This window comes from Galeopterus variegatus, unplaced genomic scaffold (genome assembly GCF_000696425.1).
Source record: "Galeopterus variegatus unplaced genomic scaffold, G_variegatus-3.0.2 Scaffold2683, whole genome shotgun sequence".
NCBI classification, from domain to species: Eukaryota; Metazoa; Chordata; class Mammalia; order Dermoptera; family Cynocephalidae; genus Galeopterus; species Galeopterus variegatus.
In genome coordinates, this window is record NW_007728794.1 from 265,556 (window position 1) to 277,347 (window position 11,792).

At 49.1% G+C, this 11,792-nt stretch overlaps 1 protein-coding gene across 1 annotated transcript in view; it reads right to left on the minus strand.

Moving 5' to 3' along the window:
• SLC13A2 (solute carrier family 13 (sodium-dependent dicarboxylate transporter), member 2) overlaps positions 1-10,539 on the minus strand; it is a 23,622-nt gene extending 13,083 nt beyond the window's left edge. The window contains exon 1 of the mRNA XM_008582651.1: positions 10,373-10,539. Coding sequence (XP_008580873.1) covers positions 10,373-10,474 — 102 coding nt within the window. The 5' untranslated portion in view covers positions 10,475-10,539. The remainder of the gene's footprint in view (positions 1-10,372) is intronic.
• Positions 10,540-11,792: the final 1,253 nt, after the last annotated feature.

Genomic DNA, 11,792 nt, shown 5'->3' on the forward strand with positions numbered 1-11,792 from the left:
GTGCCCCCCCCGTCCCGGCCTGGGCCCGGCAATGGGATCGCACCCCTCGGTGTTGCCCCCGCCCCTCGCTCAGCCGGTGGGCGGCCGCCGGTCTGTATGTGGGATCCGAACCCTCGGCAGGAGCACCGCCGCACTCCCAAGCGGTGCACTGTAGCAGTGCGCCACTGGGCGGCCCGGCCACAGGGCCTTTGCACAGAATTTCCTCTTTGGGCTCCCCCCCCCCCCCCCCACCCCCCACATTGCCTAGTTGATGCCTACTCATTCTTGAGCTCTCAGCTCAAACATTCCTTTTTCAGGGAAGTCTCCCTGACTTCCAGGCTGGTGTAAGCCCCTGTGCCCGTACTGCATAGCATTTGTTACAGTCTATAATTAAGCATTTAGTTTTATGATCTAAATGACAAGAATCAATCTTTGTTGGGCTGGCTGGTTAGCTCACTTGGTTAGAGTGTGATGCTGATAACACCAAGGTCAAGGGTTTGGATCTCTGTACTGGCCGGTTGCCAAAACAAAAACAGAAACCAAACAAAAGAAACAAACAAAAAAATCCCAGGCAGTGTTATAATATCAAGGTCAAGGGTTCGGATCTGTGTACTGGCCAGCTGCCAAAAAACCAAATCTTTCATATCAGCCCATATTCTCTAGGGAACAGGGTCCGAGTCTGCTTCTGGTCACCCCAGCAGGGTGCCTGGCACCTACAAAAGAGTTGATACTCTGAATGAATGAGTGAATGCATGTAAGCCCTAGGGATACAGACCTGAGTCAGGCCCAGCTCTGGCCCTCAGGAAGTCTGAGTGCCTGTGTGAGATGCCCTGCAACTTCAGCAGTGGACGGAAGAGCTAAGACTGGCAGCTTGCTTCATTTGTATTGGGAAAATACACATGTATTGGGAAGCACGTCTAGGGGCCAGAAAACCTGAGTGCCCAGTTTTATTGCTGAGTGTCCTTGGGAAAGTTATTTCACTCTCTCAGCTTTCTTTTTGTTTTTTTGTAGGAAACATCAAGCATTTCCAGCTGTTCACATATTTATCCCCTTCACGCAGTTTCCTTATCTATAAATGGGAATAAGAGAAACACTCCTCTAGCTGGGTTATTGTCAGGATGAAGAGAGCTAACAGATGTAACTATGCAGGATATAAGCTGTAAAGCACTGTACCTCATGAGCAGGTGGCAGAGTTGACATTGGGTGAGAAATGTGCTCCTGGGCTTCTGGGGAACCAAGGGGGATGCATGAGGCACAAATGGAAAGGAAAGTGCCAGAGAATTGAGGATTGACTCTGGGCCCTGAGTGTGTGGCAGGTGTGGGCAAGTTGTGGGACCTGTGGGCATCATGGCCTTTACCCAGTACTGGCACAGCACAGCCTGCGGCTGTCAGCAGCAACAAATATGCCCACAGTTCCAGAGGTGTCACAGCTTATTCCTCCTGGCGATTGAAGGTTAACCCAGGGGTGGGGCTGGGCTGGCACACAGTGGACCATGCCCCCTGCCCATCTGCCCCTGGTGAGTGTGGATGCTGCTGGCAGTGAGCACTCTCAGGTCTCAGGATCGAGGCAAGGCACCAGGAGGCAGCCTGCCCAGCACCACCGCAAAGGAGAGACCAGAAGAGTGGGAGCCCAGAGGAGGAGCCCCTTCTCCGAACCTCTTTCCATCTGGGCTGAGGGAGGCTTCCAGAGCAGGGATGCTGAGCGGGTGCTGAGGGATCAGTAGGAGTTCAGTCAGTGGGCAAAAGGGATCAGGCGAGGGAGTAAGCGCAGAGGGAACAGAATGAGGCATAAAAGATCAAGATGCATTCTTGGAGGGGTATACTCAGAAGGAGACTTGCCTGCCATGTGAGAGATCTAGGACTTTATTTGGAAGACAGGGGGAAATGGGTGAGGCTGTGAAGGGTTTTAAGCAGAGAGAGTGGCATGGTCAGGTTGGTGTTTTATTAAAAGATTATGCTGATGCTACCATATGAGATTTAAAAAAACATGTGGGCTGGTTGGTTGGCTCACTTGGGAGAGTGTGGTGCTGACAACACCAAGGTCAAGGGCTCCGATCCCCCTACTAGCCAGCTGCCCCCTCCCCAAATGTGTGCAAGTGTTCGTATATACTTAGGGAAATCTTTTTTTAAAAAAGATGACCAGTAAGGGGATCTTTTTTTTTTTCTCCTTTTTTTGTCGTTTTTTGTGACCGGCAATGGATCGCAACCCTCAGTGTCGCGCCCGCACCTCAGCCAGCGAGCGGCCGGTCTGTATGTGGGATCCGAACCCTCGGTGGGAGCGCCGCCGCGCTCCCAAGCGGCGCATTGAGCGAACTGACCATCCCTATATAGGGATCTGAACCCGTGGCCTTGGTGTTATCAGCACCACAGTCTCCTGAGTGAGCCACGGCCCGGCCCTATACTTAGGGAAATCTTTGATTTAGGAGTTCTTACACTTTTTTTTTTGTATCAGGACCCCTTGGCGGTCTGATGAAGTCTTCCAACTTTTTAGGATAATGTTTTTGAATGCACTAAATAAGACACATAGGACTACAAAGGAAACCAATTATACTGAAATACAGCAATTAAAATATGAAAAAATGCTGGGGGCATGCCAAATGCCTAATACAGAGGAGACAAAGGTTAGTCCAGTTATAAAAATATGTCCCATAATCTCTGCAGCAACCAGTAGCCAAATCACAACCTCCACAGCAGTAGGTCACAAACAGTCAGGATTTGTTCAATGACTGCCAACTTCCCTGATTTTTACCCCCACTCCCTACTCCCACTTCCAACTCAGGACCAACCCCAAAAAGCCAAATAGGCACCCCGAACCAATCACATGAGGTGCCCAGCTTTTAGTTAGCCTGCCTATGGCTTCCCGTGCCCACCGCCTCCGATCAGGGCCCGCCTGAAGCCTTCCCTTCTTCCCTCTCTAAAGCTTTCCCACCTCCTGTCTGCCTTTGAGGCTCTGCCAAAAGCAAGTGATGGTGGTGCTTCTCTTTCTAGCCTTTGCATGTTCTCATTTGGGCGATATTTATTATTTCCTCATCTTAATGTGAATGATTTTGTTGCATCATCTTCTGCTCTAAGAAGCCAAAAGGAGACCATGAATTTCTGAGTGTAGGAGAAAACAAACGTGGGGAGAAGAGTTCTGACATCACAGTCTGGGCCGGGGCCAGGCCTGCCTGGGTCCGCTAAAGAGCAAAATGCAAGCTGGAGCGACCAGGAGCAAAGCATTCCCATACGCCTCCGGAATTTGAGCCTCGCGACAGCCCTGGGCCTTGCTGCTGGGTTAGATCCAGGAACTTTAATGTTAAGCTTTCACCTCACTTTTCCATCCTTGGCTTCACTTAGGAAGTGCTGATAAGCAGGGATGTGATTTAGTAATCTGGGCAAACCCCAAGTTGGGGAACCGTTTATCTACTCCAGGACTTTGAGGCTGGCTCTTTCTTCTAATCCTACTCCCGGGTCCCCCAGAGGCTAGAAAACCCTTCTCCACAGCTGTGGTCACTTACAGACCACAGCTCTCCACTCTGAGGGGGTGATCGACCCACCTTCCCATTTCATAGGTGGGAACATCTGAGGCCCTTGTGAGGACCTGCGGAACAACAGCCCATTTGAATAGAGCTGTGGAGAAGCAGCGAGGCACCTACACAGTGCCTGAGGCCAGTTATTTTTTATGTGTGTTATTCAGGGGCTCAGGAAATCATTTTTTTTTTTTTTTAAGATGACTGGTAAGGGGATCTTACCAGTGAGCCAACCAGCCATCCCTATATGGGATCCGAACCCGGGGCCTTGGTGTCATCAGCACCACACTCTCCTGAGTGAGCCACGGGCCGGCCCTGGGGCTCAGGAATTCAGACAAGAGACTGAGGGCGAAGAGAGCAAATGTTTACTGAGCATTGTGTGCCAGGCACTTTGGGTGTGTGGGTTATCCCACCTCATCTTCACAATGGCCCCCTAGAGATGAGAGGGTTTGGAGATGTTCAGTAGGGTCACATGGCTGTACATACTCTGGGATGGATTTTGAACCCTCATCTGTCTGGCTCCAAAATCCATGTTCTGGATTCTGCTATCTCAACTGGGAGCCAATAAGTCTCCAAAGATAGAGGTGAGCCACAGAACAGAGGTCCAAGTTCTGCGTACAGTCTTCATGCCCACAGTGAGTGAATCATCTGAGTCCTCCTCTGCTTTTGGGATTCAGGAGGAGCTTGCATTAAGGGTATTTTAATTTCACAGTTTTAAAAGTGTGTGTGCACACATAGTTGCTGTTCTTGTTTTTCTAGGAGTGCAGGTGACTCAGATGAAGAGATTCTACCTTCTGTTCTTACTATAAATATAATATTGATTCAGCTGTGCTCTGTGCTGGCTAACACTGTACCACTGGGAAACTGTTTTTACAGATGGTCCCTTTGGGTCCCAGGAGGCATTTGCATTTTTGACTCTAATTAGCTGTTTGACCTCTGAGCACATTATTACTGTCTGCAGCGTGAAATCCCCACTCCTGCCCCTGGCCTTGTAGAGCTGACATTGGCTGACCTCTCTCCTCACTTAGGCAATCTTGTCTTCACTCAGGCCCCCAAAGCCACATTGGCCTGTTTATCCCTTCACCTTACCAAGCTCACCCCAAGTCTTCGGGCCTTTGCACTTGCTGCGTGTTCTGTCTAGATGGCTCTTTACACCGAGCTGTGCTTGACTGGCTTTTACTTGCCATTCAGGCCCTAGGGTAATCATCACCCCCACAGGAGGCCTTCTCTGACCACCCCCCATCTTGAGTAGCCCCTCCCAAGCCATAGTCACAACCTGTTGTATTGTTTTTTATTTTCACAGCATGTACGGTACATGCTTTTGTGTGTCTCTCATCCCTGCCACTCCCAGGAATGCAAGCTCCCCTGAATCCTCTCCCCAGCACACCCAAACAATACCTGTCACACTGCGCTGAGTTCTGTGTTCACCAGTAAGTGAATGAATGGATGAATGAATGGAGGCTTGTAAGGTTTCTTGCACCCTGATGACGCTTCTTCAATGTCTGGCTGCAGGGTTGGGGCAGCAGTGAGAAAGCTTCAGGCCCTACTGTTCCCCACCAGCTGGGACCATCAGAGGGGACCAGCATTCAAGTTCTATTGCCATTCCTCCAACATACCCTACTGTTTCCAGACTCTATACCTTTCCTCCTGGGGTTCCCTTCATCTGGACTGCCCTCTGCCGATGCCTCTGACTGTTGAAATCTCACCCAGCCTTCAAGGCCCAACTCAAATGCCACCTGCTTCAGATTCTCCCCTGACTCGACTGGAAGAATGTACTCCTCCCCTGAGCCCTGCAGCCTTCTGGCTATACCTCTGTGTGGCATAAACACCTGTCTCCCCTCTGGACTGTAAGCAACTTGAGGACAGAACATCTGTGTTCCTTTTCAGGAACACATGGCACAGAGCAAGAGCTCAGCAGACATCTGGGACTGAAGGAAGCTGAAAGAACCAGCTGATGGCTGGATGGACATGACGAAGGATGGCTTGAGTGGTGGGTCACAATGGGGGCAGCACCCTGCCTCCCTGGACAGCCTCAGGCAGAGACCCCAAGACCAGACTTCAGTCTAAACTTTTTTCCAGCTGGAACCTTAAGTAAATTACTTCAGCATTCTGGGCCTCAGTTTACATGTCTGCAAAATGGAGACAGCCACAGTAACCTCACTGTGACACAGAGGCTTTTACAAGAAGTGAATGAGCACATGCTTTGAAGTGCTTGGCACAATGTCTCACCCATAAAATACACTCAATAAATTTCAACTGTTATTATTATGGACACAGGTCTGAGCCTAGTCTGGGGCTCCCCCTTTCCACTTTGGGGAACAGGGCCATGGAACTAAGCTCAGAACTCATTACAGAGAGCAGAGATTCAACAGGAATTCAGGACAGAGTCCTCTTTGTCCACATTCCTTCCTTCCTTCGACAAGTATTTTTTGACCATCTACTTGTGCCAGGCACTGGGGATTCTGCGTGGAACAAGACAAAGTCCCTGCCCTTATGGAACCTACATTCCGGTGTAGAAAGTCAGGGAAAAAATAGAAAGAAAACAAATATATAATACCAGATAGTGAACACTCTATAAATTAAAATAACAGGGTTGTGTAATGGGGAGGGACTGGGTGGTCCGAGAAGGCTTTTCTGAGGAGGTGGATTTAAGCTGAAACCCAAATGAGGAGGAGGCATCTGGGAGAAGAGCAGTCCAGGCAGGGGTGAGCAATTTGAGGAGCAGAAAGGAAGCTGGGGAGGCTGCAGGGGCATGAGCAAGGAGTGGGATACAGGAGATGGAGTCTGAGAGCTGGGCAGGCGTGGAGCCCTGGGGACTCCTGGCTACTCTAGGAGGTTTGGATTTTATTCTAAGTTTGATGGGAAACCGGCATAGGGTTTTAAGCAGGGCAGTGACACACGATCTTATGTTTTGAAAAGATTGTCCTGGCTGTTGGGTGAAGAATGGTCTGGGAAGCAGAAGAATCTACAAAAAATTCCTGGAGCCATACGTGTATACTCTAATTTCCCCTTTTGTTAGTTGCATATGGCCTAGAAAAGCTGTACGGGAGTCAATGATAAAAATATAGGCCAAGGGGCCGGCCCGTGGCTCACTCGGTAGAGTGCGGTGCTGATAACACCAAGGCCCCGGGTTCGGATCCCATATAGGGATGACCGGTTCGCTCACTGGCTGAGCGTGGTGCTGACAACACCAGGTCAAGGGTTAGGATCCCCTTGTCGGTCATCTTTAAAAAAAAAAAAATATATATATATATATAGGCCAAGTAGAATCTAAGGGTGTGAACACGAATGGATTACCAAACAAAGGACCGTCAGAAATCTCTGATAAAAAGAAAGACTGAAGCGATTTTCCCAGAGGATCTCACTGTTTTAAAAATGGACCTGATAATATGAAGCACCTTCGCAGATGTCTTTGACCATTTGCTCTGAGACCAGAATTCAGGATAGACAGTAAAGATAGTTACCTGATACTAATTCGGAAATACATGGTAGTTGTATTTAAAATGTATTTAGTTATATTCAATGACCTCATTCCTGTAGTTAGTGAAAAGTTCCTTTTTCACTAATGTAGCTTTCATTTCTATTATTGCAGTTTTAATAATATGAATAAATAGGGCTGGCCTGTGGCTCACTTGGGAGAGTGTGGTGCTGATAACACCAAGGCTGCAGGTTCGGATCCCATATAGGGATGGCCGGTTCGCTCACTGGGAGAGTGTGGTGCTGACAACACCAAGTCAAGGGTTAAGATCCCCTTACCGGTCATCTTTAAAAAAAAAAAAATTATAATATGAATAAGTAGAAGGTTTGTGCCAGTACACACTCTGTTACTAAATCTGTACTTAAAAATCCTTGTGCCTCTAGCATTTGTTCACAGGAATATGAGCGCTGTTTGCTATAATTTCTTTAGGCTCTTCTAATTGGAGTGGAGTACAATTTTACTGTGAGACTGTCGTGTAAAGGTGCTGCAAAGGGTAGAGTTTTGGGAGATGATAATGATGTGAAATATGAAGATGTAATTATGATCCAACCCAATGGAGCAGCTTACCCATGAGAGTAGTAATTGCTATTTATTGCTCTGAGGAAGACAGAAAGACAGGGAAACAGGGGAAATTTCTTTGAAAAATGAAACATCTTTTACATAAATGTCTAATGCATATTATAAAGTTCGAATCCTTGTTGCATTCCTTCTACTGCTGCAAATATATTAAATCTTCAGTTAAAAAAAAAGGAATGACTCAGTTTTTGGCTAGCACACGAGGGTGATGGTGAAGCATTTTTTGATGAGTAAGACCGTGGGAAGAGCCAAGTGGAGAAGACGGGCAGTCAAGTTTTGATTTGGATACGTGTATGCTGCTTTCAAAGAAAATATTCAAGTGGAGGAGGTGTCCCAGTGTTAGTTGGATAAGACGAATTTAGAGGTTAGGGCTGGGGTTACAGATGGGTCACTTGTTAACAGAGATGCTTTTTAAAGCGTGAGGACAGCACAAGATCACGGGGGGGGGGAGGGGCAGGAGGGACCCTGGAAAACTTCAACTTCAGAGTCAGATGGAGGAGGCAGGAAATATGGGAGGAAAACCAGGAGAAGGTGTCACCAGAGCCAAGAGAAGATAGCATGGCAAACCAGCTGTGACAAATGCTGAGACGAGGAAGGCGAGACTGGGCTAGGGGTTTGGTAACATGTAAACTGATGAGGATTTGAGTTGTGGAGATGGGAACTGTCTAAGGAGAGAAAGTGCATGTGCAGGACTGGCTGGTTAGCTCAGTAGCTTAGAGTATGTCAAGGGTTCAGATCCCCCGTACCAGCCAGCCGCAAAAAAAAAAAAAAAAAAAAAAAAAAAAGTGTTTGTGTTGTGACAGAGAGAACAGAGGAAAAAGGCAATACCTGGAGGGAATGTGAGATTCAAGGAGGGCTGTTGTTTGTTTAAGATGAGAGATATGGGAGTGATCAGGTGGGGAGGGAAAAATTGATCATCCAGGAGAAACAGAGGATAATTGCAGGAGCAAAGTCCTTGAGAGGGGCTGGTGTTTCATAGATAACTGGGGACAATTCATCAAGTTAAGATGGGGCAGGCAGCAAGGCCAGATGTAGTAGAGGGAAGACAGGGCTCCTAACATATCACATTGCCACCAAGAGACATGGCTTCTAGTGCTGATTCAGGTTTTTCTGTGTGACCTAGGGCAAGTTACTGAATCTTTCTGGGCTGTGCTTCCCTGGGAGGTGGGAGGGAGTGGAAATCACTGTCCCTGTCTGGTTCCCTCTGGGGCTAATGCACTTGTCCCAGTCTGTCTAAAAACCCATCTGATAGGTCCCCAGCGCAGAGATGCCATTGGCTTTGGCCTGAGATGAAGGTCATCTCAGAAGTCAGCCAGGCCTTGTCACTCACCAGGGGCTGTGCCACTACCGCCCCAATCTCTTACCCCTTTGGACACCATGAACAGAAAAGCCTGCCTCAGTTTCCCTATCAGTGACAAAAGGAAAAAAATGGCCCAATAGGCAGCTCTGGGTTGTGGGGTGGGGCCAGGGTCATGGTTCTGTTTCAGTCTTGATGGGGCAGTGGGGTGGAGAGAAGCCAGCTTTGGAGCCAGACCACACCGCCAACTCTGCCACTGCCCACCTGTGTGATTTGCACATTTACTGGAAGCTTTAGCTTCAAGTCCGCCCTCCTGGACCCACTCTTCCCAAAGCTCTGAGCTAATTTTAGATTCATGATTTTGTGGGGTTTTTCCTTAAATAACACAAAAGGGAGTTCCCAAAGTGTGTAATATCCAAGCTCCGTGAAACCAGGACCTGCCCTGGGACTTTGAGTAAATGACTGAACCTCACTTTCCCCATCTGTGAAATGGGACAGTCAGACCTGCCTCATAAGATAGGGAAAGGGTCACTGGGTGCACAGTACAGGGCATGCAGTGAGGCTCAAAGAAGTGAGGGATGAGGGATGACTTCTGCTGGGGCAGGGGAGGAGGCAGTGACACCTGGCTGTGCCCAGCTTCCCCTCCATCCAGAAACAGTTTTTTGTTTTTGTTTTTTGCTTTTTTTCAGCAGCTGGGTGAGGGGATCCGAACCCTTGACCTTGGTGTTATAACACTGCACTGTAACCAACTGAGCTAATTGGCCAGCAACCCCCTTTCCGCCTCCTTTTTTTCCAGGCATAGTTTTGGTGCTGTCCACTGGCAGGGGTTGCCTCTTCCAATTCCAACCCCTCCTCCTCAGCAGACTTAGTCCTCGAGATTACAGGTGAATTTCTCTTTCTGTTTACATTCTTAAAGGCACAAACTGCCTGAAGCCAGCTGTCTCTTATTGTCCTTCCCATCCCTCTCCAAACTCTGATCTCTGCCCTCTCCTCCCCTTTTCCCACCCAGCCCCTCTCATCCCCCCACTGAGCCCAGTCCAGGGCTGAGTGTACACATAATAGGCAGACCTGCTCCGTCTGCCCCCTCCCTTCGGCACCTCCTTTACAAAACCGGCTTCTGGTTTCACAAGGCACCTAAGCAATTCACATTAGGCTCCTACTACTTGGTGCCAAGCAAAGCACCCCCCCCCCTGCTTTTTTTTAAAGATGACCGGTAAGAGGATCTTAACCCTTGACTTGGTGTTGTCAGCACCACGCTCACCCCGTGAGCCAACCGGCCATCCCTATATAGGATCCGAACCCGTGGCCTTGGTGTTATCAGCACCACACAGCCACGGGCCGGCCCCAAGCAAAGCACCCTTTAACTTCTTAACCCTCATCCCTCAGATGACCAGGAAGTTAAAACCTCTTTTCCAGGGGAGGAGGGAGTAGGAGGTTATGCCGGGTCCTAAGGATGCCCAATCCTGGCCCAGACAGTCCCTCCTTTGCCCCCCTCCCCAGGGATTATCTGAGCCCAGAACCCCAAGCCCTTACCTTGGTGGGGACAAGAATGGGCAGAGGCAGCAGAAGAATGGGCAGGCTGACCACAAGCAGGTAAGAGCGATAGGCCCACAGGCCCTGCCAGTAGGTGGCCATGGTGTGGACTCACTAGGGCTCCCAGAGCCACCGCCTCTGGAGCCAGGGAATTGAAGGACCAAAGACACAGCCGGTAGGTGGCCTGGGGCTGGCTTATATAAAGCCAGTTGAGTGTTAACCATTGACCCACCCTGGCAATCAAAGTGTTTTTGGAATCTGGAGATTAAGGAGGAGGGACCTGCTGGAGGAGTAAAGATCAGGAAGACTTTGCAAAGAAAGGGAGGGGAAAAGATCAAGAAATAAAAGCTTCAGTTTCCTTCAAGTTCAGCCCAGATTTAACTCCTTCTATTTGTGGAGGCTGCTAAGGGCTGCTGCTGGAGGAACAGGAGAAGGAAGGCTGCTTGGAGACTCCCACAGCTGGGGGGCAAGACCCCAAACCCTTCTCCCTAGCCAGGTCTTTCCTCTCTCCTTTTATTCCCCAAAAGCCAGGTTCTCAGCTGAGCAGTTTATACAGGGCCCTGGATGGGAGATTCCACTCTAAGATGAACCTGGGCAGCCAAAGCCTGGTGCAAGCCCTCAACTGTCAAAGCCACCGGTCCTGATTATTTCTTCTTATTTGCTTTGTGGCACTGATCCACTGACTCACCCTCTCAGAATAGTCACTTCCTCATTCTGCAGTAATATCTTCCTATTGCAAGGCTCAAATTAAACAACTTGTGTATGTCAAGCGTTGATGTGTGGTAGCTGTATAATAAAGGTTTATTTCTTTCAGGCTCTTCCTGGCCTCTCCACCCCCTACCCCCACTGCCCTGGAAGACTAGCAAAGATCGTCTCATATTTTGGAAACACACTCACTCTCTGCATTTATCCATCCATTCACCAAATGAGTATGTGGCACCAATTTGTACTCGGCCCTGTGCTCAGTGCTAAGGATACAGAGATCAAAGGGCCGCTGCTGCTGGTGATAAGAGCTAACAGTTGTTAGCATTTAGTCCAAGCTGGTAAGTGTACTGCTTCATCGACTCTGTACAACTACATCATGACTTTGGTGTTACTGTTCAGACAGGGAAGCTGGGGCCCAAGGACACAGAGCCAGCCAGACTTCAGACATGCTTAGTGAGTACCTTGAGGGAGATCCAAACCAGCGCAGGAGCTCTGGTGAAAGGAGAGCACTAGGGGTGCCAAGCAAGGACCACTGGAGGAGACGGTTTCCCAGCTAAGACTTGAGAGTTGAGTCCATATGGCCACGAAGTGACCAGGGAAGGAGCTCAAGCAAAGGGAAGGGTGAACTAAGACTGGAGGGTGGCGTGAGCACACACGTGTGTGTTGCTGAGGGCAGGTTGTGGTTTGGAGGAAATCGCAGGTCGTCTCTTGGTAC